Source organism: Schistocerca piceifrons, chromosome 3, assembly GCF_021461385.2.
Source record: "Schistocerca piceifrons isolate TAMUIC-IGC-003096 chromosome 3, iqSchPice1.1, whole genome shotgun sequence".
NCBI lineage: Eukaryota > Metazoa > Arthropoda > Insecta > Orthoptera > Acrididae > Schistocerca > Schistocerca piceifrons.
Window position 1 is genome coordinate 377,668,873 of NC_060140.1, and position 22,992 is coordinate 377,691,864.

A 22,992-nucleotide genomic window follows, 5' to 3' on the forward strand; every position below is an offset into this window, starting at 1 on the left:
AGCCCCCAGCCCTCCGGGCGATTTAACGCTTTTATAAGGACATCCAGGGGCTGCAACACCATTGCAAGGGGTCGTTCAGTCTGATACAGCGAAATTTAATCGTCATTAGAATCAGCAAAGAGTGTTTATGAATTTGCAACTCTACTGTTTCGCATCCTCCTGCAGCGTGATCATGTGGGAGGGAGCGCTACGAAATTGACGAAGGCAAGAATGAAACAGCGAAGAGTACACCTCCAAGATGCCCCTCCCCCCCCCTCCCTCTTCAGTCTGGCAGCACTCTCAGTGCCACCTTCGTGCATTAAAAATATTCCTACACAGACAACCAGTCACTGGTAGCGGAAGCCAGTGTGCCAGGCGTCCCTTTCGATACCCTTTCGATTTCACACGCGGCTAGCAGGAGTTAGTTCAGCAACGAGACGTAGCGCCATTCAGTTCAGGGGTGTCGAAATGGTTGCCTGTCACACCGGCGCCTAGGAATCAGTGAATGGCTGTCTCTGTACAGAGATACTTTAAAAGTGCCCAACAAAGGTATGCGGGTGGCACCAAGGGTTTTGCCGAACTGGAGGTCTTAGAGGGACTCCTTGCCGTTTCATTCACGTGTGTGTCAATGTCGCACCCTCCTATGATCATACTACAAGAGGGTGCGAAGCAGGAGGACTCTGACCACGTTCGGAATTCGTCGAGTAGTTTTGAATGTGTACGAGAGCAAAAATTGTGGTCGTGTTCCATTCCAAAGTGGTCAGATCGCGTTCAGTGTGGTCCCAGCCCCACAATGTCTTTAGAGAAGGGTTAAATGCATATTTGATGTCAACAGTATCGAAGGGTGCAAGAGTTTGGTTCTGTTGCACACCGCAATGTCATTTTCGAGCGCGGAATATGTGCAAATCCACGCCCCTAGAGAAGTGGTGGTTTAATTGACGTCCTTCGTACCATATGGTGAGGCCTTTTCGTTTCTATTCTGAGCGGCGGTGTTTCTGAAATGTTTTCCTGAGCTACCAACAAGAAAACAACGCGATTTCAATGCTGAGCGTCGCGATTGTGACCTCCCAAAAATGGTTCAAATGGGTCTTAGCACTATGGGACTTAACACCTGAGGTCATCAGTCCCCTAGACTTAGAATTACTTAAACCTAACTAACGTAAGGACATCTCACACATCCATGTCCGAGGCAGGATTCGAACCAGCGATCGTAGCAGCAACGCGGTTCCGGACTGAAGCGCTTAGAACCTCTCGGCCACAGAGGCCGGCGATTGTGACCTTCATCGCAGAGGCTTCGAGAGAAGGAGTGAGGCGTGATGACCTTTCTCCCACATGCTTCGGCGCTTTGCTGTTTCAAGTATCGCCGAGCCGAGGGTGAAGTCGCAGGGCAACATGCTTTGCAGAGTTATACACGAAGGATATAGTCATCCTTGAGCCAAATTTCACACTTCTGCGTCGCAATGGGAAACAATTACGTGGTTCCAGTAAAGAGAGCTTTTGTTGTGTTGCGAAGTGTATATCCTCTTCCCTTTGGCCAACTCATCTACTACTTTTCCTAATCCAGTCCCTCAGCATCTTCTGACAGACTGTATACCATTACCCTTGTTTTAATTTTGTTGGTGGCCATTTTATTATATCGTTTCAAGACGCTATCCATTCAGTTCAACTGCTCTTCAAAGTCTTTTTCCATCTCTGACAGTACTGTAATGTCATGGGCAAATCTCAAAGGTTTTATTTCTTCTTTCTGAACTTTAATTCCTTCTCCAATTTTTTCTTTGGTTTCTTTACTTCTTGCTCAAAGCACAGATTGAATAACATCAGAGATAGGCTACGAACCCGTGTCCCTCTTTTTCTCAGCCACTGTTTCCCTTTCATGCCCTTTAACTATTATGACTGCAGTCTGTTTTCTGTGTAAGTTGTAAATAACCTTTCGCTCCCTATATTTTATCCCTTCTACCCTTAAAACTTCCAGTCAAGATTGTCAAAAGCTTCCTCTAATTCTACAAATGTTGTGAAATTAGGTTTGCCTTTGCTTAAAGTGTCTTGCAACCTAAGTCGTAGGGCTAATATTGCTTAGCGTGTTACTACATTTCTCCAGAATCCACATTGAACTTCCCCAAGGTCGACTTCCATTTTTCTGTAAATAATTCCTGTTAATATTTTGCAACTACGACTTGTTAAACTGATGGTTCGCTAGTATTTTCAACTGTCGGCCCCTATCTATTTTGAAACTGGAATTATTGCAGTCTTCCTGAAGTCTGAATATATTTCCCCTGTCTCATATGTCTTGCCCAACATGTGGAAAAGTGTTGTCATAGTTGGCTCTCCCTAGTCTATCAGTAGTTCTGAAGGTATGTCGTCTACTCTAGTGCCCTTGTTTCGACTTGACTCCTACAGTGCTCTGTCATATTCTTCTCGCAGTATTGTATCCTCCATCTCATCTTCACCTACCTCCTTTTCTACTTTTAAGTTGTTCTCAACAAGTTTATTTCTGTTACATAGAACCTCTATATGTACCCTCCACCTATCCGGTTTCCCTTGATTGCTTCGTACTGGCCTACCCTCTGTTATCTTGAAATTCTTATAGTTGCTTCTCTTTCCTCAAAGGACTCTTCAATTTTCCTATTGACGGTATCCATCTCTTCCTGAGTCACGCTTGTTTCTACTGTCTTGCATTTGCCCTCTAACCATTGCTGCTTAGCCATTTTCACCGAGCGAGGTGGCGCAGTGGTTAGCACACTGGACTCGCATTCGGGAGGACGGCGGTTCAATCCCGTCTCCAGCCATCCTGATTTAGGTTTTCCGTGATTTCCCTAAATCGTTTCAGGCAAATGCCGGGATGGTTCCTTTGAAAGGGCACGGCCGATTTCCTTCCCCATCCTTCCCTAACCCGAGCTTGCGCTCCGTCTCTAATGACCTCGTTGTCGACGGGACGTTAAAACAACACTAACCTAACCTAACCTTAGCCATTTTCCATTTTCTATCAATCTGATTTTTTTAAACGTTTCTATTCTCTTTCGTCTGCTCCATGTGCTACATTTTAATATTTTCTTTTTTCATCAGTTAAATTAAATTAATCCTGTCTGATCCAAGTATTTTTGCTTGGCTTTGCCTTTTACTTTTACGAACCTCTACTGCCTTCTCTTAAAGATGCCCATTCGTCTTCTGTTACATTCCTTTCCCCTACTTAATTCCAACATCCCCAACGCTTCCTTTGAAACATTGCGCAACCTCTGGTTCTTTCAATTTACCCAGGCCCCATCTTCTTTTTGCAATTTCTTTACTTCAGAACTAATAAATTACGGCCAGGAAAAATCTAATAACATCTTATTGTTTAAATATCTGATTCCGAAATCTCTGTAACGTGAGGGTCGTCCACAAAGTAAGTTCCGTTTGGTTATATAAAACAAACGTGTACAGATACAGAAAAAATATTTATTGTATAAAAACCTACAACTGTTAAACTACTTTTCTACATAGCTTCCGAAATTTTGTAGACACTTGTCATGGCGTGGCACAAGTTTTTGTATGCGTTCTTCATAGAAGGTTGCTGCCTGTGTATTCAACCATGTGGTAACATGTTGTTTCAGCTCGTCATTTCAGAAACAATTTCATGAATTAGTGACGTGAGATTTGCAGAACTTTCATAGCAAGGGCACTAAGTGTAAACTTACGGTTGTGCTTAATCTTCTCTTCAATTGTATGAACCAGTTCATCAGTAACGACAGACGGGCGTCCACTTCGTTCTTCATAGTGCATTTCATCACGTCCTTCATTGAACAGTCTGACCCATCTTCTGACCATTGAATCACTCATAGTATTTTGTCCTTAAACCTCGCAGATTTGCCGTTGAATTTCCTTTGGTTTAAATTTCTTTGCATTTAGGAAACGGATCAAAGATCTGATTTCACACGTGGCGGCATTTTCAATTACGGCTGACATTATAAAGAAGCACTAAAGAGCACACGTCGGCAGCAGCGATCTGAAAATGGCGTACATGTCTTCTCATTGAGTTAGAGTAACTGCCGCGCATTCTCGGAACTGCGATCGTAGCGCTACCGCGGATAGAAACAGAAACGGAACTCAGTTTGTGGATGACCCTCGTATCATTAGTTTATCAACGTGAAACCTTCCAGTGTCCCCGTGTCTCTTCCATACACACAACTTTATTTGATGGTTTCAAGCTCTCTTACAACACGAGGAAAACAAAGTCGCAACACCAAGAAGGAGTTGTGTGACGTAAATGGAAGCTGGTAGGCGTGTATCTACATCCGAAATACGATGTCTAGTTAAATTTCACACCGATCGCATAAAAGTAGCGCTACTGTTAAGATGCAAATCAGGTTTGCTTTAGATATACACTGTAACGGTCGTGAGTTGATGTTAGTCAAGAATGCCTTTAAGGCGACAAGGATTCCATTATGAACAGTTCGCTGAGCTTGAACGTGGTGATGTAATACGGCTACAAGAAGCTGTATGTTCCTTCTGCTATATTGCAGGAAGACTTGCCTGGAATGTACACACTGTACATGATTGGTGGCAGCGGTGGTCAAGAGAACGTCCGGTCGAAAGAAGACTGTGCTCCGGACGACGACATGGTACTACCGAGAAGGAAGACCATTGTGTGCGGCGTACGGCTATGTCGCATCGTATGACATCTGCAGCAGCAATCTGAGCAGCTGTTGGCACCACAGTGACACAAAGAACTGCTACAACTCGGTTACTTCAATGACAGCTTCGAGCCAGGCACCATGTAGCGTGCATTCCACTGACACCGAACCTCAGCCATTTGCGATTTCAGTGGTGTCAAGCAACAGCTCGTTGTAGTCCAAGGTGGAGGTCTGTTGTGTTTTCTGATGAAAGCTGGTTCTGCCTCGGTGCCAAAGACGGCCGTTTGTTGGTTAGGAGGAGGTCAGTTGGGGGCTGCAACCAGCTTGTCTTCGCGCAAGACAAACTGGACCCAAACCGGGGCTATGATCTGGGTTGCAGTTTCATGTCACAACAGGAGTACTCTCGTGGTTATCCCACACCCCTTGAATGCAAATCTGTACGTCAGTCTGGTGATTCGACCTGTTGTGCTGCCATTCAAATATAGTACTTCACGGGGTGTTTCCAAAAGGCTCCCGTGCAGCTGGTTCTGGCTTTCTTTTTCTTTCTTTTTTTTTTCACCCGTCTTCTGATTGGTTTCATGTGACCGATCACGAATACGTATCCTGTGCCAACATTTTCATCTCAGAGTAGCAAATGCGATTTCAGCTTACGTCCTCAACTACACTACTGGCCATTAAAATTGCTACACCAAGAAGAAATGCAGATGATAAACGGGTATTCATTGGACAAATATATTATACTAGAACTGACATGTGATTACATTTTCACGCAATTTGGGTGCATAGATCCTGAGAAATCAGTACCCAGAGCAACCACATCTGGCCGTAATAACGGCCTTGATACGCCTGGCATTGAGTCAAACAGAGTTTGGATGGCGTGTACAGGCACAGCTGCCCATGCACCTTCAACACCATACCACAGTTCATCAAGAATAGTGACTGGCCTATTGTGAGGAGCCAGTTGCTCGGCCACCATTGACCAGACGTTTCAATTGGTGAGAGATCTGGAGAATGTGCTGGCCAGGGCAGCAGTCGAACATTTTCTGTATCCAGAAAGGCCCGTACAGGACCTGCAACATGCGGTCGTGAATTATCCTGCTGAAATGAGGGGTTTCGCAGGGATCGCATGAAGGGTAGAGCCACGGGTCGTAACACATCTGAAATGTAACGTCCACTGTTCAAAGTGCCGTCAATGCGAACAAGAGGTGACCGAGAAGTGTAACCAATGGCACCCCATACCATCACGCCGGGTGATATGCCAGTATGGCGATGAGGAATACAGGCTTCCAATGTGCGTTCACCGCGATGTCGCCAAAAACGGATGCGACCATCATGATGCTATAAACAGAACCTGGATTCATCCGAAAAAATGACGTTTTGTCATTCGTGCACCCAGGTTCGTCGTTGAGTACACCATCGCAGGCGCTCCTGTCTGTGATGCAGCGTCAAGGGTAACAGCAGCCATGGTCTCCGAACTGATAGTCATGCTGCTGCAAACGTCGTCGAACTGTTCGTGCAGATGGTTGTTGTCTTGCAAACGTCCCCATCTGTTGACTCAGGAATCGAGACGTGGCTGCACGATCCGTTACAGCCTTGCCGATAAGATGCCTGTCATCTCGACTGCTAGTGATACGAGGCCGTTGGGATCCAGCACGGCGTTTCGTATTACCCTCCTGAACCCACCGATTCCATATTCTGCTAACAGTCATTGGATCTCGACCAACGCAAGGAGCAATGTTGCGATACGATAAACCTCAATCGCAATAGGCTACAATCTGACCTTTATCAAAGTCGGAAACTTCATGGCACGCATTTCTCCTCCTTACACGAGGCATCACAACAACGTTTCACCAAGCAACGCCGGTCAACTGATGTTTGTGTATGAGAAATCGGTTGGAAACTTTCCTCATGTCAGCACGTTGTAGGTGTCGCCACCGGCGCCAGCCTTGTGTGAATGCTCTGAAAAGCTAATCATTTGCATATCACAGCACCTCCTTCCTGTCGGTTAAATTTCGCGTCTGTAGCACGTCATCTTCGTGGTGTATCAGTTTTAATGTCCCGTAGTGTATGTGTTGGCTGTATTACAATATGTGACTTTCTCTATAGTTCTTACCCTCTACAGCTCCCTCCAGTACCATGGCAGTTATTATGTGACGTCCTAACAGATGTCCTGTCATCCTGTCCCTTAAGGCTTCTTGTCGGTGATTTCCGTATATTCTTTCTCTCGTCGATTCTCCGTAGAACCTCCTCATACCTTGCTTTATCAGTCTACCTGATTTTCAACATTCTTCCCAAAAGATTCGACTCTCATTTGTTCCGATTTTCCCACGCTTCATGCATCCCTTCATGCAGTGATCCAAACGTACATTTCAGAACTTTATTCCTCAAATTAAGACCTATGTATGATACTCTCTTGGAAGGAATACCTTTTTTGCCAGTGCTAATCTACTTCTTATATCCTCCTTGCTCCGTTCGTCATGGGTTATTCTGCTGTCCAGATAGCAGAATTCCTTAACTTCGCCTACCAGGTAATCCATAATTCTGGTGTTAAGTTACTCGCTGTTCTCATTTCCGCTGCTACTCATTACTATAGTCTTTTTTCGATTTACTCTCAATCCATTTTCTGTACTGATTAGTGTGTTCATTCTCTTCAGCAGATCCTGTACTTCTTCTTTACTTTCTGTCAGGATTGCAACGTCATCAGCGAATCAGATCATTGATATCCTTGCACTCTGAATTTTAATCGCACTCTTGGAACTTTCTTTTATTTCCGTCAGTGCAGCTTCGATGTATAGATTGAACAGTAGGGGTGACAGACTACATCCCTGCCTAACACCCTTTTTAATCCGAACACTACGTTCTTGGTCTTACAGTCTTATTGTTCCCTCTTGGTTCCTGTACATACTGTATTGTATATTACCCGTCTTCCCCTATAGATTATCATTACTGTTTTAAGGATTTAGAACATATTGCTGCAATGTACATTGTGGAATGTATTCTCCAGGCCGATAAATCCTATGAACGTGTTTTGATTTTTCTTTAGACTTACTTGCGATATCAATAACGACGTCAGAACTGTCTCTCTGGTACCTTTACCTCACCTAAAGCCAAACTGGTCATCATCTAACAGATCCCCAATTTTCTTTTCTGTTCTTCCGTATATTATTCTTGACAGTAATCTGGATGCATGAACTGTTAAGCTGATTTTGAGGTAATTCTCTCACTTGTCACCTCTTGCAATCTTGGGAATTGTGTGGATGAAGTTTTTCCGAAAGTTTGACGGTATATCGCCAGTCTTATACATTCCACACACCAAAATGAAAAAAAAAGTTCAAATGTGTGTGAAATCTTATGGGACTTAACTGCTAAGGTCATCAGTCCCTAAGCTTACACACTACTTAACCTAAATTATCCTAAGGACAAACACACACACCCATGCCCGAGGGAGGACTCGAACCTCTGCCGGGACCAGCCGCACAGTCCATGACTGCAGCGCCCTTGACCGCCCGGCTAATCCCGCGGGGCAGCAAAATGAATAATCGTTTTGTTGCCACTTCTCCCAATGATTTTAGAAATTCCGATGGAATGTTATTAATCCATTCTAACTTATTTAATTTTAAGTCTTTCAAAGCTCTTCTGATTCTAGTGCTTGAACCCCTGCCTCTTTCCTATCGATGCTTGTTTCTTCTTCTGTCACGTCACCAGGTAAGTCCTCCGCTCATAGAGACCCTCAGTGAACTCATTCCGCTTATCAGCTCCCTCATCTGCATTTAACGGAGGAATAAGCGATGTACGTAGGTGGCCACCTAGGTTTAGGTTTTTTTTTTTTTCTTTTTGATAAATCTAGGTCGAAAGGTAACGATTTCCTAAGAGAAGATATTGTCCCTTCTTTCGACAGTCTTTTTCTAATGAACTAAAGCTCTGCCTCTAATGACCTCGATGAAAATATAATATTTAACGACTTTACTAAGTAAAAAATATAAGGACAATTTAAAAAAGACTTACTGCTCTTCGTGTCTTCAGAACGCACAAATGTAAAATAAGGTCAGTTACATTGGTTAATGCTCCCCTGGTAGCTAGTCATTTGCTTCGTAAACGTTTTATTTTGTTTCTGGACAAGAAAATTACATGAAACGGTCAGGATAAATTGAACATTCTGTTATTGCGCATTAACCTAAGATCTGTGCTCGCATTTAGCACAAACAACGTAAGCAACAAGTTAAGCATCTAACCAGTTCATTACAACAGAAAGAAGCAACACTGTGACGACCCACTCAGAAAGCCATTTCTCCTCCAACGAGCCCACGGCCTGGTATACTGCTGAGGTCTCAGTTACGAGCGTCTATTAATCATTCATAATCGTTCGCGTTTCTCGCCTGCAGAGAAGCATTACCATAGTGAAGCACGACAGCGAGGTCTGATTTTTTTATCAGTGCCTGCTTCAGAAAGAGAAAGCTTTTGACAGTGTTGACTGGAATAGTCTTTTTCAAATTCTAAAGGTGGCAGGAGTAAAATACAGGGAGCGAAAGGCTATTTACAATTTGTACAGACACCAGATGGCAGTTATAGGAGTCGAAGGACATGAAAGGGAAGCAGTGGTTGGGAAGGGAGTAAGACAGGGTTGTAGCCTCTCCCCGATGTTATTCAATCTGTATATTGAGCAAGCAGTAAAGGAAACAAAAGAAAAATTCGGAGTAGGTATTAAAATCCAGGGAGAAGAAATAAAAACTTTGAGGTTCGCCGATGACATTGTAATTCTGTCAGAGACAGCAAAGGACTTGGAAGAGCAGTTGAATGGAATGGACAGTGTCTTGAAAGGAGGACATAAGATGAACATCAACAAAAGCAAAATGAGGATAATGGAATGTAGTCGAATTATAGCGGGTGGTATGGAGGGAATTAGGTTAGGAAATGAGACACTTAATGTAGTAAAGGAGTATTGCTATTTGGGGAGCAAAATAATTGATGATGGTCGAAGTCGAGAAGATATAAAATGTAGACTAGCAATGTCAAGAAAAGCGTTTCTGATGAAGAGAAATTTGCTATCATCGAGAATAGATTTAAGTGTCAGGAACCCGTTTCTGAAAGTATTTGTGTGGAGTGTAGCGATGTATGGAAGTGAAACATGGACGATAAATAGTTTGGACAAGAAGAATGTGGTGCTACAGAAGAATGCTGAGGATTAGATGGGTAGATCACATAACTAATGAGGAGGTATTGAACAGAATTGGGGAGGAGTTTGTGGCACAACTTGACAAGAAGAAGGGACCGGTTGGTAGGACATGTTCTGTGGCATCAGGGGATCACAAATTTAGTAATTGAGGGTAGCGTGGATGGTAAAAATCGTAGAGGGAGACCAAGAGATGAATACACTGAGCAGATTCAGAAGGATGTAGGTTGCAGTAAGTACTGGTAGACGAAGAAGTTTGCACAGGATATAGTAGCATGGAGAGCTGCACCAAATCAGCCTCAGGACTGAAGACCACAACAACAACATCATACTGGTCAGAGTTCCTTGGGACATTTGTGGGCATTTGACACGGGCGATTATTCTGCTGGAAGACGCCATCGTCTTTGGGGAAGACGTCAAGCTTGAAGGGACGCTGGTTCTCCACAATAATGTGGACGTAGTCTACAGCTGGCATAGCTTCTTCGCTTTCTACCACAGGTGAAAGTCCCCAATGGGATGATTTTGATCTCACTGACCTGCGACCGTGGTGTGGTGCATAGCTCCAGCGACCTTCCACTTAGATTACGGCGTATTCTTGCCCGACCTGGTGTAACAAGAAACGTGATTCATCCCACCAGGTGACATGTTTTCATTGATGTACAGCCCAATGCGGAAACACGCTGGAGGCATCTGCTGTGCAGCCCAATATGCAGCTATGTGACCTGAATGGTGTGCTCTGACAAACTTGTACTCTGTCGTCAAATCTGTCACTGGCTGCAGCCTGTACTGATTTACAGAGAGGGCAAACCTCCGACACTCACACTCTGTTATGAGGCATGGACGTTCCACATCTTGTTGCCATCCTTCAATCACTTACCATGGATGCGCTTGACAGTAGCATGCGAACACCCTGCCAGCATCACCATTTCCGATATGCTCGTTCAAGTCGCTAGGGGTCAGAACAATTTGCTCTTCATACGTCACTTAGTGGATTTCTCCATTTGCAGCCCGTATCGTTAATATAAGGATTCCTTATTCGTCTCTACTCCGCTTATATAGTTTCCTAACGACGTCAAGAGCCTGCAACGCCATCAAGAAGCATTAAATCTTGCGGTGGGCGGTGACCTTAATGTTTTCACTCTCAGCGAGTATCATAAAATTGTGTCTTGTTAAATAATTATTCCATATCTCTATGGAAACTAAAGTAAGTAACTAATTAATCATCGTTGATAGTAAGTAAATGCAGTCACCTTCCTGTTTCTGGAAAGTGTGTGAGGTTATGTGGTACAGAACGCAATAAGTTTTCGTCGAGAGCCGGATAAGATCGTTACAAGTAATATAAAGAAAATACTAGGAGATGAAATGTCTCTACTGACACAGCGAGAGTCCATCTAACAGACACGGGGAGTTGAATGTCTCTAACGACCTCGTTGTTGACGGGGCGTTAAACAGTAACTCCTTCCCCTCCGGCTAGCAGAGTCCATGAAGTGTTGCTCTGGTTTTAATGGCTCAACTAGGAGAAACTCACTCTTCACTTCACATCCAGTATCTTCCCATGACCTTTGGGCACTCGTTGTAAATTGCGTGTGTTTTTTTCAGTGAGTAATAATGTAGATGTAAGCTGTACAGAATTTCTTGAGTAGTTTGTGCCTTGTACTCTCAAATCTGTGTGGCTTTTTTGACTTACAAACTCGTATGACTTACAAACCACTGCGTAATGTCTGCTACTATTTACTTATTTATTCGTTCGGCATTTACAAACGCAGTAGTCACATTAAATGCTTAGCGCAGTGGATTAACGGCAATATTATTCTAGCTGTGAACTGAATTACAATATTCTTTTCAAATATTTTTATAATTCTGTACTATACTATCTGACGAAATGTATACGGACAGTTATTAGTGGAGATTAATATGGAGTGTTTCCACCACCATCGTTATGACGGCTTACACTACGCTGGGTATACTTCCAATGAGGTATCTGAACGTCTATGCAGGAATTACAGTCAGTTCTTCCTTAAGAGCTGAAACCAGAAATGGTAGTAATGGTTGATACTGTGGTCTGTAGTGAAGTCGCCTTTCTAACTCATCGCGAAGGTGCTCCATTCAGTTCAAGTTAGAACTCAGAAAAGGCTAGTCTATTAAATGAATGTTATAATTCACAATGAATTGTCTCAATTGTCTCACTCATACTGCTTTATGAAAGGATACATTGTCATGCCGATACCAACGACCACCACCTCTGCACTATACAATGCTGTGAAATGTGTGAATAGCCTTTCGCACTCAGCGTTTTTTAAGCGTAACAAGGGAGCACAGTCTAACCACGACAAACATTTCCATGACATTATATCACCTCCTCCATACTCTACGTTTATCAGCATTGCGTACTTCAGTTGGACGTCCACTTTAGCTACATGTGATTCTTCAGGCGCACTTGTTGTTGTGGTCTTCAGTCCAGAGACTAGTTTGATTCAGCTCTTCATGCTACTCTATCCTGTGCAAGATTCTGCATCTCCAAGCAACTATTGCACCCTACATCCTTGTGAATCTGCTTGGTGTATTCATCTCTTGCTCTCCCTCTACGATTTTACCCCCCACGTTGCCTTTCAGTACTAAATTGGTAATCTCTTGATGTCTCAGAACATGTTCTACCAACTGATCCCTTCTTTTGATCAAGTTATGCCACAAATTTCTCTTCTCCCCAATTCTGTTCAGTACCTCCTCATTAGTTACGTGATCTACCCATCTAACCCTCAGCATTCTTCTGTAGCACCACATTTCGAAAGCTTCTACTCTCTTCTTGTCTAAACTATTTATCGCCCATGTTTCACATCCATACATGGCTACACTCCATACAAATGCTTTTAGAAAAGACTTCCTGACACTTAATTCTATATTCGATGTTAGCAAATATCTCTTCTTTCGAAACGCTTTCCTTGTCATTGCCAGTCTACATTTTATATCCTCCCTACTTCGACCACCATCAGTTATTTTGCTCCCCAAATAGCAAAACTCCTTTACTACTTTAAGTGTCTCATTTCCTAATGTAATTTCCTCAACATCACCTGATTTAATCCGACTACTTTCCATTATCGTCGTTTTGCTTTTGTCGATGTTCATCTTATATCCTCCTTCCAAGACACTGTCCATTCCGATCAACTGCTCTTCCAGGTCCTTTGCTGTCTCTGACAGAATTGCAGTGTCATCGGCAAACCTCGATTTTTTTTTTCTTGTCTATGGATTTTAATTCCTACTGAAAATTTTTCTTTTGTTTCCTTCACTCCTTGCCCAATATACAGATTTAATAACATCGGGGGTGAGCTACAACCCTGTCTCACTTGCTTCTCAGTCACTGCCTCCCTTTTGTGCCCCTAGACTCTTATAACTGCCATCTGGTTTCTACACAAATTGTAAACAGCCTTTTTCTCCTTGCATTTTTTTACCCCTGACACCTTTAGAATTTGAAAGAGGGTGTTCCAGTCAACATTTTCAAAAGCTTTCTATAAGTCTATAATGCTATAAACATAGGTTTGCCTTTACTTAACCTATCTTCCATGAGAAGTCGTAGGGTCAATATTGCCTCACGTGTCCCTATAATTCTACAGAATCCAAACAGACCTTCCCCGAGGTCCACTTCTACCAGTTTTTTCATTCTTCTGTAAAGAATTCTTATTGGTATTTTACAACCGTGACTTATTAAACTGATGTTTCGTAATTTTCACATCTGTCAGCACCTGTGCTCTTTGGAATTGGAATTATTATATTCTTCTACAAGTCTGAGGGTATTTCCCCTGTGTCTTGCATCTTGCTCACCAGATGGTAGGGAGTTTTGTCAGGCCTGGCTGTCCCAAGGCTATCAGTCGGACTAGTGAACAATATTCAGCCTCGCTATAGACAAGGCCTAGCGCTAAGGCCCTCAGCGTGGTCGCTCCACAACCCCACGTCGTTCCAGCCGTTTTCGACAGGATAGCATTGCGTGGCTTTAGTTTCTGTATTTTAGCTTTACATGTGGGTTTTATTTAAAAGTGCGACCTAACTTTACCCACAGGCATTCAGACTTATTCTCATGCCTCTCGGTCCATGCGAAGGCAAACAGAGGAAGGTATACAGTGACACGCAACTATCCATTGAGATGACTCGATGGTTACTGCATTAGAGGGCTAGTGGTTCGGCGGTAAAGTTCTAGTATGAATTTCTCATCCTCTGATCATGACTCAGGAGTCTCTTGGTCTACACGAAAGTGCTCAGATGTAAGCTGTGTCGAGTGTGTTATTTCAACGAGACCACAGTACTGTATCGAAGTGAAGCGCGACAAAAATGGGAAACTTTCGTTTAATAGGGTGTCAGAAGGATTACAGAATGAGCTAAAACTTAAACATAAACATTTAGGATACAACAGGTATCAAAACGCATAATTACACTGACGGATAAAAATCGCAACAACAAAAAATAATTAATTAATATAATGAAATGTCGCGAATACATTTGTCTAGCTAACGTATTTAAGTGAATGACATCGCAAGGTCACAGTCTAATGTGAGCGCGCAAATGTGACATGGTCGGTCGATACAGGGACAGTTAATGATGGTTGAGGATGACGCTGGAGTTGACGTCCGATGACGTTTCATATAGGCTCGATTGGAGGCAGATCTGGTGATCGAGCAGGCCATGACAACATGTCGATACTCTGCAGAGTATGTTGGGTTACAACAGCGCTAAGTGGGCGAGCAATATCTTGATTGAAAGCACCCCCTGGAATGCTGTCCGTGAATGGCAGCACAACAGATCGAATCACCAGACTGACGCATAATTTGCAGTCAGGATTCGTGGGATAACCACGAGAGTGCTCCTACTGTCATACGAAACTGCTCCCCAGATCATTATCTCCACAGTGTCCAGCACCCAGACAGGTTGGCTGCAGGCCCTCAACTGGCTTTCTCCTAACCAACACTCGGCCATCACTGACACCGAGGCAGAACCAGCTTTCATCAGGAAACAAAACAGATTTCCATCGTGCCCTCTAAACAGCTCTCGCTTGAGACCACTGATGTCGCAAATGGCGGTGGTTTGAGGTCAGAGGAATGCACGCTACAAGGCGTCTGGCTCGGAGCTCTCCTTCAAGTAACCGATTAGTAACAGTTTGATGTGTCACTGTGATGCCAACTGCTGCTCAAATTGCGGCTGCAGATGCGGGGGATATGAATACCACTAACTGGCATAGGTGTTTGTCGGAAACGCACAAGGCCAACGAAAAAGTGTTGTTCCATATATCTGTTCAATCTCCACCACGACTTTACTGGTGAGATCGACAGCTGGCTACAAGTTTCTTCCAACTCGCATGCTACAGAGACTGACCTGCACGGTGTGGTCCATGCTGTTGACGATGCGGATGACGCGGCCGGAGGAGGGCTTGCCGTTGCTGTTGGTGGCGGGGGTGGGCACGTCCCCGTCGGCGAGGCTGGCCTTGCGGCTGAGCGGCTGTGCCGGCTTGCTGGCCCAGCCGCCCCCGCCGCCGCCGCCGCCGGGGCCCGGCCCGTTGCTCGCCGCGTACCACGCCGCGCTCTTCTTGCCGTAGCTCGCCGACTGCACACAAGATACAAACGAGGCGCCGTCAGCAACACCAGGCCCCACATAATTAAACTGTCTTAACTGCGATTTCGGCGGAAGCAATACAACTGCGACGCCTGTCTGAACCAACAGCGAAATGGAATAGAACATAAGCACGTCTGGTCAGACAACTATAGGCTAATATCAACAGCAGCAGAGAGTGCTGTTACTGAAGTAGGATTCTTTATGAACACGGAAGTAAGTCAGAGAATGTGTTACTGTCAAACGTCAAAAACTGGTCACAGATGAATCATCGAAACAGGAAGAGGCTGTACTGGACTGCGAACAAGAAAGCAAAATAGAAACAGTGAACGGTGCAGAAACAACAAGTTCAATATAGAGCTACCTATATCAACAAAAGCGCCGTAAGCGATCATGGTGTTGGACTACAAAGCGTGCGATCCTTGTTCAAACCTCGCTCGTGCCAATTTTTCCCCCCTTTTCGCTTTATTCAAATTTGTATCTGTGTCGTGGAGTAACGTTCGTTTGCAACAGTAAGGTGTAAGGGTGAGACCTATAATAACAGTTAATTCTGCACAGCTACTCTATTATCAGCCGAAAGGAAGTGGTTTTCGAATGCGAACCGCAGACCTTTGATGATAAGGTGGCAAGTCAACCGAATCGTCCATCGGAAAACACGTCTGGTGTGTCATACACGGCATTAGTGACAGTACGTGTGCCATATGATAGGAATCTCTTATCGACGCACTTAATTTGCATGCCTGATAACTGTGTTATAAAAATGGTTCAAATGGCTCTGAGCACTATGCTACTTAACTTCTGAGGTCATAAGTCCCCTAGAACTTAGAACTACTTAAACCTAACTAACCTAAGGACATCACACACATCCATGCCAGAGGCAGGATTCGAACCTGCGACAGTAGCAGCAACGCTGTTCCGGACTGAAGCACCTAGAACCGCTCTTGCGCAGTGGCCGGCTCACAGTTCATCACCTTTACTTGCTACGGTAACGTATTCTTACACATGACGAGAGTTTTGAACACGGCTCGTCCACTTCGCGTCCAACATCATGATCACGTACCCACAACGCATTTTCTGAGCTGTAACTGGCAGCTTGTTATTGCACTTGTTGCACTTGGGCCGCTCACTGTTTCGATTCCGCTTCTTTTTTCACAGTTCAATACACCTTCTTCCTGTTTTCATGCTTGATCTGTGTTCAGTTTTTGACGGGCTCTCCATTGTACCACCTTACCACTAAATCTGAGTGGGGGGGGGGGGGGGGGGGTGCGGTGCGATTGGGAGTTGCCCTTGTGAGCAGAATCGACAGAAAACCAATGCCAACAGCAGTAGTTCAGGTATAAATGCCGACGTCACAAGGAGAAAATGAGGAGATCAAGTACACGAGGATACTGAACGAGTAAATCAGTATATAAATGGACATCATAATCTAAAAATCCTGGGGAACTAAAACGCCTTAGTAGGGGAAAGAATAGATGAAAGAAATATTTGTATCTCATTGTCTTTGTTATGAGGCGATTGTAATTAGTTATTTAGCTTGATTTTAGCAACAGTGTTGTTTTGTTGAAATGTAATGAGTTCCCTCCAACAATAGTACATATAAGTTTGCCAATAATTAGCTTAATGTCGTTCTGCGCCAATGTAGCGTGTGGCATATAGTAAATTCTTGTATTCTTTGTTTTCAGTTCACTCCGCGTTTTAGAAGTTGACGTTTTTCCGTGAAATGAGTTCTCGATAAACCATGTACACTCTTTGTTTTCCTCTGCTCGTTTGAGACTACATCGTGTTCAGTTTTGATTCTTCTGTTATGTTCTGTGCACATGAGACGAAACATCCGGGTGCTAACAGTTTAGGACGCTGTACATACGTCTTTAAAGTTCGTTGTTGAACTGGTTTTTACATTCGTAAGTGTCCCTGATTTCCTTCATTTATGATAACGAAGGCAGAGTTCGGTGACTGTCTGTTAAATTACTTGAAGTACAACAACCATCCACTTTTTACAGAATTTTATTAATGCGAAGATTCGTGTCGTATTTTTAAACCAACTTCATTTGGCGTAATACGTTTACATTTACAACAATACTATGTTTTTTATTGAGTTTATTTTGAACACTGAATCTGCCTGTCATTTCGTAACTTATAGTTCCTTGTTTCGTATTGATATAAATAACACACACACACACACACACACACACACACACACACACACACACACACACACGCACGCACGCAGACTTTTAGCTTCACTGATGCACTGATATAGCGCAGAATTCACAATGCTAGTAGTTTTTGTGCTTTTAAGTTGGTTGATGCATATAAAGTCAGCCATCACGATTTTGCGTCTTCACCCATAAAGGTTAATTTTTAACGTCAAATATTCATCACTTTAACTCTTCTGTAAAGTAATCAGACGTTCGGAACTTTTTTATACAGAGGAGTTCGATTCTTAAAAGAATCGGATGTTGGGTTACTATTAGGGAAGATCGGACAAAGAGCGACGCTTTATGTCACGGTTTCGTTTAGTAAATGAGGAAACGTGGAGTAGATGCTCATCAAAGTCGAGGTGATATCTGTGGCAAAACACTGGGCTCGTATTCGGTAGGGTAGCGGTTGAAATATCAATTAGGTCATCCAAATTTACGAGGGCATCCTGAGAAGTAACGCCTCTGCATTTTTTATGTGAAAACTCTTCAAAACAAACGTTATTGAAACTCTACATCTTTATTCTTATGCCTCCATATTTATTTCTCAACATAGTTATCCTGGCGACGAACACATTTCTCCCAACGAGAGACCAGTTTGTTGATGCCTTCACTGTACGATGTTTGACTTCATTGACAGACCTGAAACTTCAAAATCGGATGGTGACAAGTCAAACTGTAAGGCAGATAATCGGTGACAGTAAACTCAAGGTGTCGCATTGTTGCAGATGTCGCGGCGCTCATGTGCGATCTGGTATTGTTACGCTGAAGCAGAGGGTGCTCCATATGTGGACGAAATCTTGGAAGTCGAAACTCGACCACAGCACGCTGTTTCTCACCCACAGACATAGTTACGTTATACATCGCCATGTTACATGCCGCACTTTGGCGCCCCTCTGGTGGCAGAGGGCTACAAATATGTGGATATGAAAGATAAAGATGTAAAATAATAATAACGTTTGTTTTATTTAAAGAGCTTGAAGAGTTTTCAAGTAAATTCAGTGGCAGTACTTCTCAGCACGCCCTGATAGCATTCCCAAGGTTTCATTAAACCCTTAAGGCATATGCCAGGTTGGTTCCATCGATAGGGCACTACCAATTTACTTCCCCAGTCTTCGCCTATCGTAGTTTCCGTTGCCAATGACGTTATCGTCGGTGGAAAGCTTAACCGCAATCTTGCTTTTTCTGGTAGCAGATGCCACAAGAGAGGCCCTTGTGCGTCATGGTGAGGACTATAAAACGGCTCACCGACAGTCGTTCTTCTTGCCTACCAATCGCGGACGAAACTGGAAGAAAACGGGAAGGAGAGTAGCATTTGTTTCTTTTATTCCACCCTATGATCACAAAAACTGTCCTCAGGTTATCGATTTCGAATAGTGGCGATCATCTTGAGATCCCTTTAAAACACAGTGCTGATATAATTAAGCGAAAATGTCAACATCAAGAGATATAAACATCGTCTCATGACGATGCCACTCTTGTTTTATTCTATCAGAATATGTTTTAAACGTATCTTAATACGGTCACCGTTGACCTAAATCGATAGTCTGCGGACAGTTGTTGTGTTTATAGGCTGGAATAAAAGAAACAAATTCTACACTTTCCGGATTATTTTATTTTATTTTTTTCGTGACTATGTCACAACTTGGTAACGGAAAATGATTGCGGTACCAGAAGTACCTTCTTGGCATGCGAAATGTAAATTGAGATTTAAGCGTGTGTTGACAGCATGAGAGAGAATTGTTACGACTTATGAGAGGAGACACGGAAAAAATGTTTTATTTTATGGACAATTTCTATATTTTTTAGCCAATTTCGATGTTTTTACTGTCAGTTGTGGTGTTTCTGTTACTATATTTGGCGTTATTTTTTGTCAGTTTTGGTATTATTTTCCGATCTCTTATTTTTGATGTAGCACAGGTACCGTACTTTTGTCTTATTTCATTGTTCTTCAGTGTTTCTGAAAATAAATTTGATCCTATCAATTACATTGTATTTATCGACGCCACATTATTCAATATATTAGTTATATTAAATCTATTATATCTAATAAACTAAAGAAAGTTTTCCTAAAGCAGCACTGTCCGAAAATCAAAGTTCTCTTGTGAGACATTGTGCCGCCATTCCATCAACACCTCGTTTTACTGTGAAACAAGCTGCCTGTAGTTTAAAACTGAATACTGAAGACAAAGTGCGTTCTTCATGACATCAGACATTTAACTATGTTCGTATATCATTCATCCTGTTGGCTTGGAAAGTTGCTTTCCCATTAGATTATAAAGGTTATTGCAACTCTTCAGGAAATCTTACGAGACTAACACTCGCCATTCCACTAGGTACATGGTGACTCTTCGCCATGGCAGCGTTAAGAAAGTTCACTATCATCCCATGGTTGAAACAAGAACTTAGAGCTATGAACGCAGATTACATGGATCTGAGGCAATACGAGTTTTTAGCCTGATATGATCTTGCAAACCAATGAATTTAATGTTTTCTTCACCTTTACCTCAATTACTCGTCCCTCCAGATTTCTCAAAAGCTTGAGCTTTTCGTCACCTAAAATTTACTTTCCCACAATAATGTGGCAATCCTTACTAGTCTGGAATACAGGTAATTTTTTTAGCCAGCAACATCACATTTCCTGGTATTTTTTCGTAACAAATCGAACGCGATTTGGGGAATCTTTGATGCAATGCCTCAGTTAAATAGTAAATTTTTTATGGCAGGCAAGTATAAATACGAAAATGAGGAAATACGGTACATCAATAACTTTACAAATACGTAAATCAGCATGGTAGCCCCTCGGTTTGCTTACAACAACCAATCAGAGCACAGGGCTCGTGATGCCATTCAAATTGTCTATGGCGATAAAAAATAAGACAGACTCTGAGAATCAATCTTTCAATGTACACTGAAGTACCAAAGAAACTGGTATAGGCATGCGTATTCTAATACAGAGGTATGTAAAGGAGCAGAATACGACGCTGCGGTCGGCAACGTTTATACAAGACAACAAGTGTCTGGAGCAGTCCTTAGATCGATTACTGCTGCTAGAATGGCAGTTTATCAAGATTTAAGCGAGTTTGAAGTGGTGTTATAGTTGGCGCACGAGTGACGGGACACAGCACCTCCGAGGTACCGATCTGGGGATTTTCCCGAACGACCATTTCACGAGCGTACCGTGAATATCAGGAAGCCGGAAAATCATCAAATCTCCGACATCGCTGCGGCCGGAAATAGATCCTGCTAGAACAGGACCAACGATGACTGAAGAGAAACATTCAATTCAACGTTACAGAAGTGCAAGCCTTCTGCAAATTGCTGCAGATTTCATTGTTGGGTCACCAACAACTGTCAGCATGCGAACCATTCAACGAAATATCATCGACATGGGCTTTCGGAGCCGAAAGCCCACTCGTTCACCGTTGATGACTGCACAACAAAAAGCCTTACGCCTCGCCTGGGCCCGTCAACATCGACATTGTACTGTTGATAACTGGAAACATGTTGCCTGGTCGGACGAGTCACTTTTCACATAGTATCGAGCGCATGGACGTGTATAGGTGTGGAGAGAACCTCATGAATCCATGGACCCTGCATGTCAACAGGGGACTGTTCAAGCTGGTGGAGGCTCTGTAATTGGGGGGGGGGGGGGGCTGTGCAGTTGGTGTGAATGGGATCCCTGATACGTCGGGATACGACTCTGACAGGTGACACGTCGGTAAGCATCCCGCCTGATCATCTGAATCTATTCATGTCCATTGTGCATTCCGACACGCAATTCCAGCAGGACAATGCGACACCCCACACATCCAGAATTGCTACAGAGTGGCTCCAAGAACACTCTTCTGAGTTTAAACACTTCCGCTGGCCAAGAATCTCCCCATATGTGGGATGCCTCGAACCGTACTGTTCAGAAGAGATCTCCACTCCCTCGTACTCTTACGGACTAATGGACAGCCCTGCAGGTTTCATGGTGTCAGTTCCCTCCAGCACTACTTCAGACATTAGTCGAGTTCATGCCTTGTTGTGCTGCGGCACTTCTGCGGGCTCGCGGGGGCCCTACACGATATTAGGCAGGTGTACCAATTTCTTTGGCTCTTCAGTCTAAATTCAATATTATTTTTGGTATTTTGTGACTGAAATTTGAGTTGATGGCGTGGTCTGTTGCTGAGACAGAAGCCTAGGTTAGTATGAAATATGATTAGACTCAATGTTCCTTTTGTCACGTCGGCGGCTGCAACCGTTACTGGAATGGAAATAGTTGGAAGTGCTCCTAGGGTATCTTCATCTGACGTTACATCTCGAGCCACAGTCCTTTGCGCGAGATATCAATTGTGAAAGATTCTCTGCATTGAAAAAAAAAGAGACAAAACCTAATTTCAAAAAAATGGTTCAAATGGCTCTGAGCTCTATGGGACTCAACTGCTGAGGTCATTAGTCCCCTAGAACTTAGAACTAGTTAAACCTAACTAACCTAAGGACATCACAAACAGCCATGCACGAGGCGGGATTCGAACCTGCGACCGTAGCGGTCTTGCGGTTCCAGACTGCAGTGCCTTTAACCGCACGGCCACCTCGGCCGGCAGCTAATTTCAACGTTTAATAACTATCAGTTAGTAATATTAATAGACTGTCGCCCTCATCTACATCTACACCTACATCTAAATGGATACTCTGCAAAACACTTAAGTGCCCGGCAGAGGGTTCATCGAACCACCTTCACAATTCTCTATTATTCCAATCTCGTATAGCGCGCGGAAAGAATGAACACCTATATCTTTCCGGACGAGCTCTGATTTCCCTTATTTTATCGTGGTGATCGTTCCTCGGTATGTAGATCGGAGTCAAAAAAATGTTTTCGCATTCGGAGAAGAAAGTTGGTGATTGGAATTTCGTGAGAAGATTCCCTCGCAACGGAAAACGCCTTTCTTTCAACGATTTCCAGCCCAAATCCTGTATCATTTCTGTGACACTCTTTCCCATATTTCCCGATAATACAAAACGTGCTGCCTTTCTTTGAACTTTTTCAATGTACTCCGTCAGTCCTATCTGGTAAGGAACCCACACCGCGCAGCAGTATTCTAAAAGAGGACGGACAAGCGTAGTGTAGGCAGTCTCCTTAGTAGGTCTGTTACATTTTCTAAGTATCCTGCCAATGAAACGCATTCTTTGGTTAGCCTTCCCCACAACATTTTCTATGTGTTCCTTCCAATTTCAGTTGTTCTTAATTGTAATACCTAGGTATTTAGTCGAATTTACGGCTTTTAGATTAGACTGATTTATCGTGTAACCGAAGTTTAACGAGTTCCCTTTAGCATTCATGTGGACGACCTCAAATATTTCGTTATTCAGGGTCAACTGCCACTTTTCGCACCATTCAGATATTTTTTCTAAATCGTTTTGCAGTTTGTTTTGATCTTTTGATGACTTTATTTGTCGA

General features: G+C 43.3%; 1 protein-coding gene across 1 annotated transcript in view; it reads right to left on the minus strand.

Annotated features, from left to right (window-relative positions):
- Positions 1 to 22,992, minus strand: part of LOC124789696 (echinoderm microtubule-associated protein-like CG42247) — a 327,329-nt gene that overhangs the window by 276,796 nt on the left and 27,541 nt on the right. Inside the window, exon 2 of the mRNA XM_047257139.1 lies at positions 15,118 to 15,345. Within this exon, the coding sequence (XP_047113095.1) occupies positions 15,118 to 15,345 (228 nt within the window). The remainder of the gene's footprint in view (positions 1 to 15,117; positions 15,346 to 22,992) is intronic.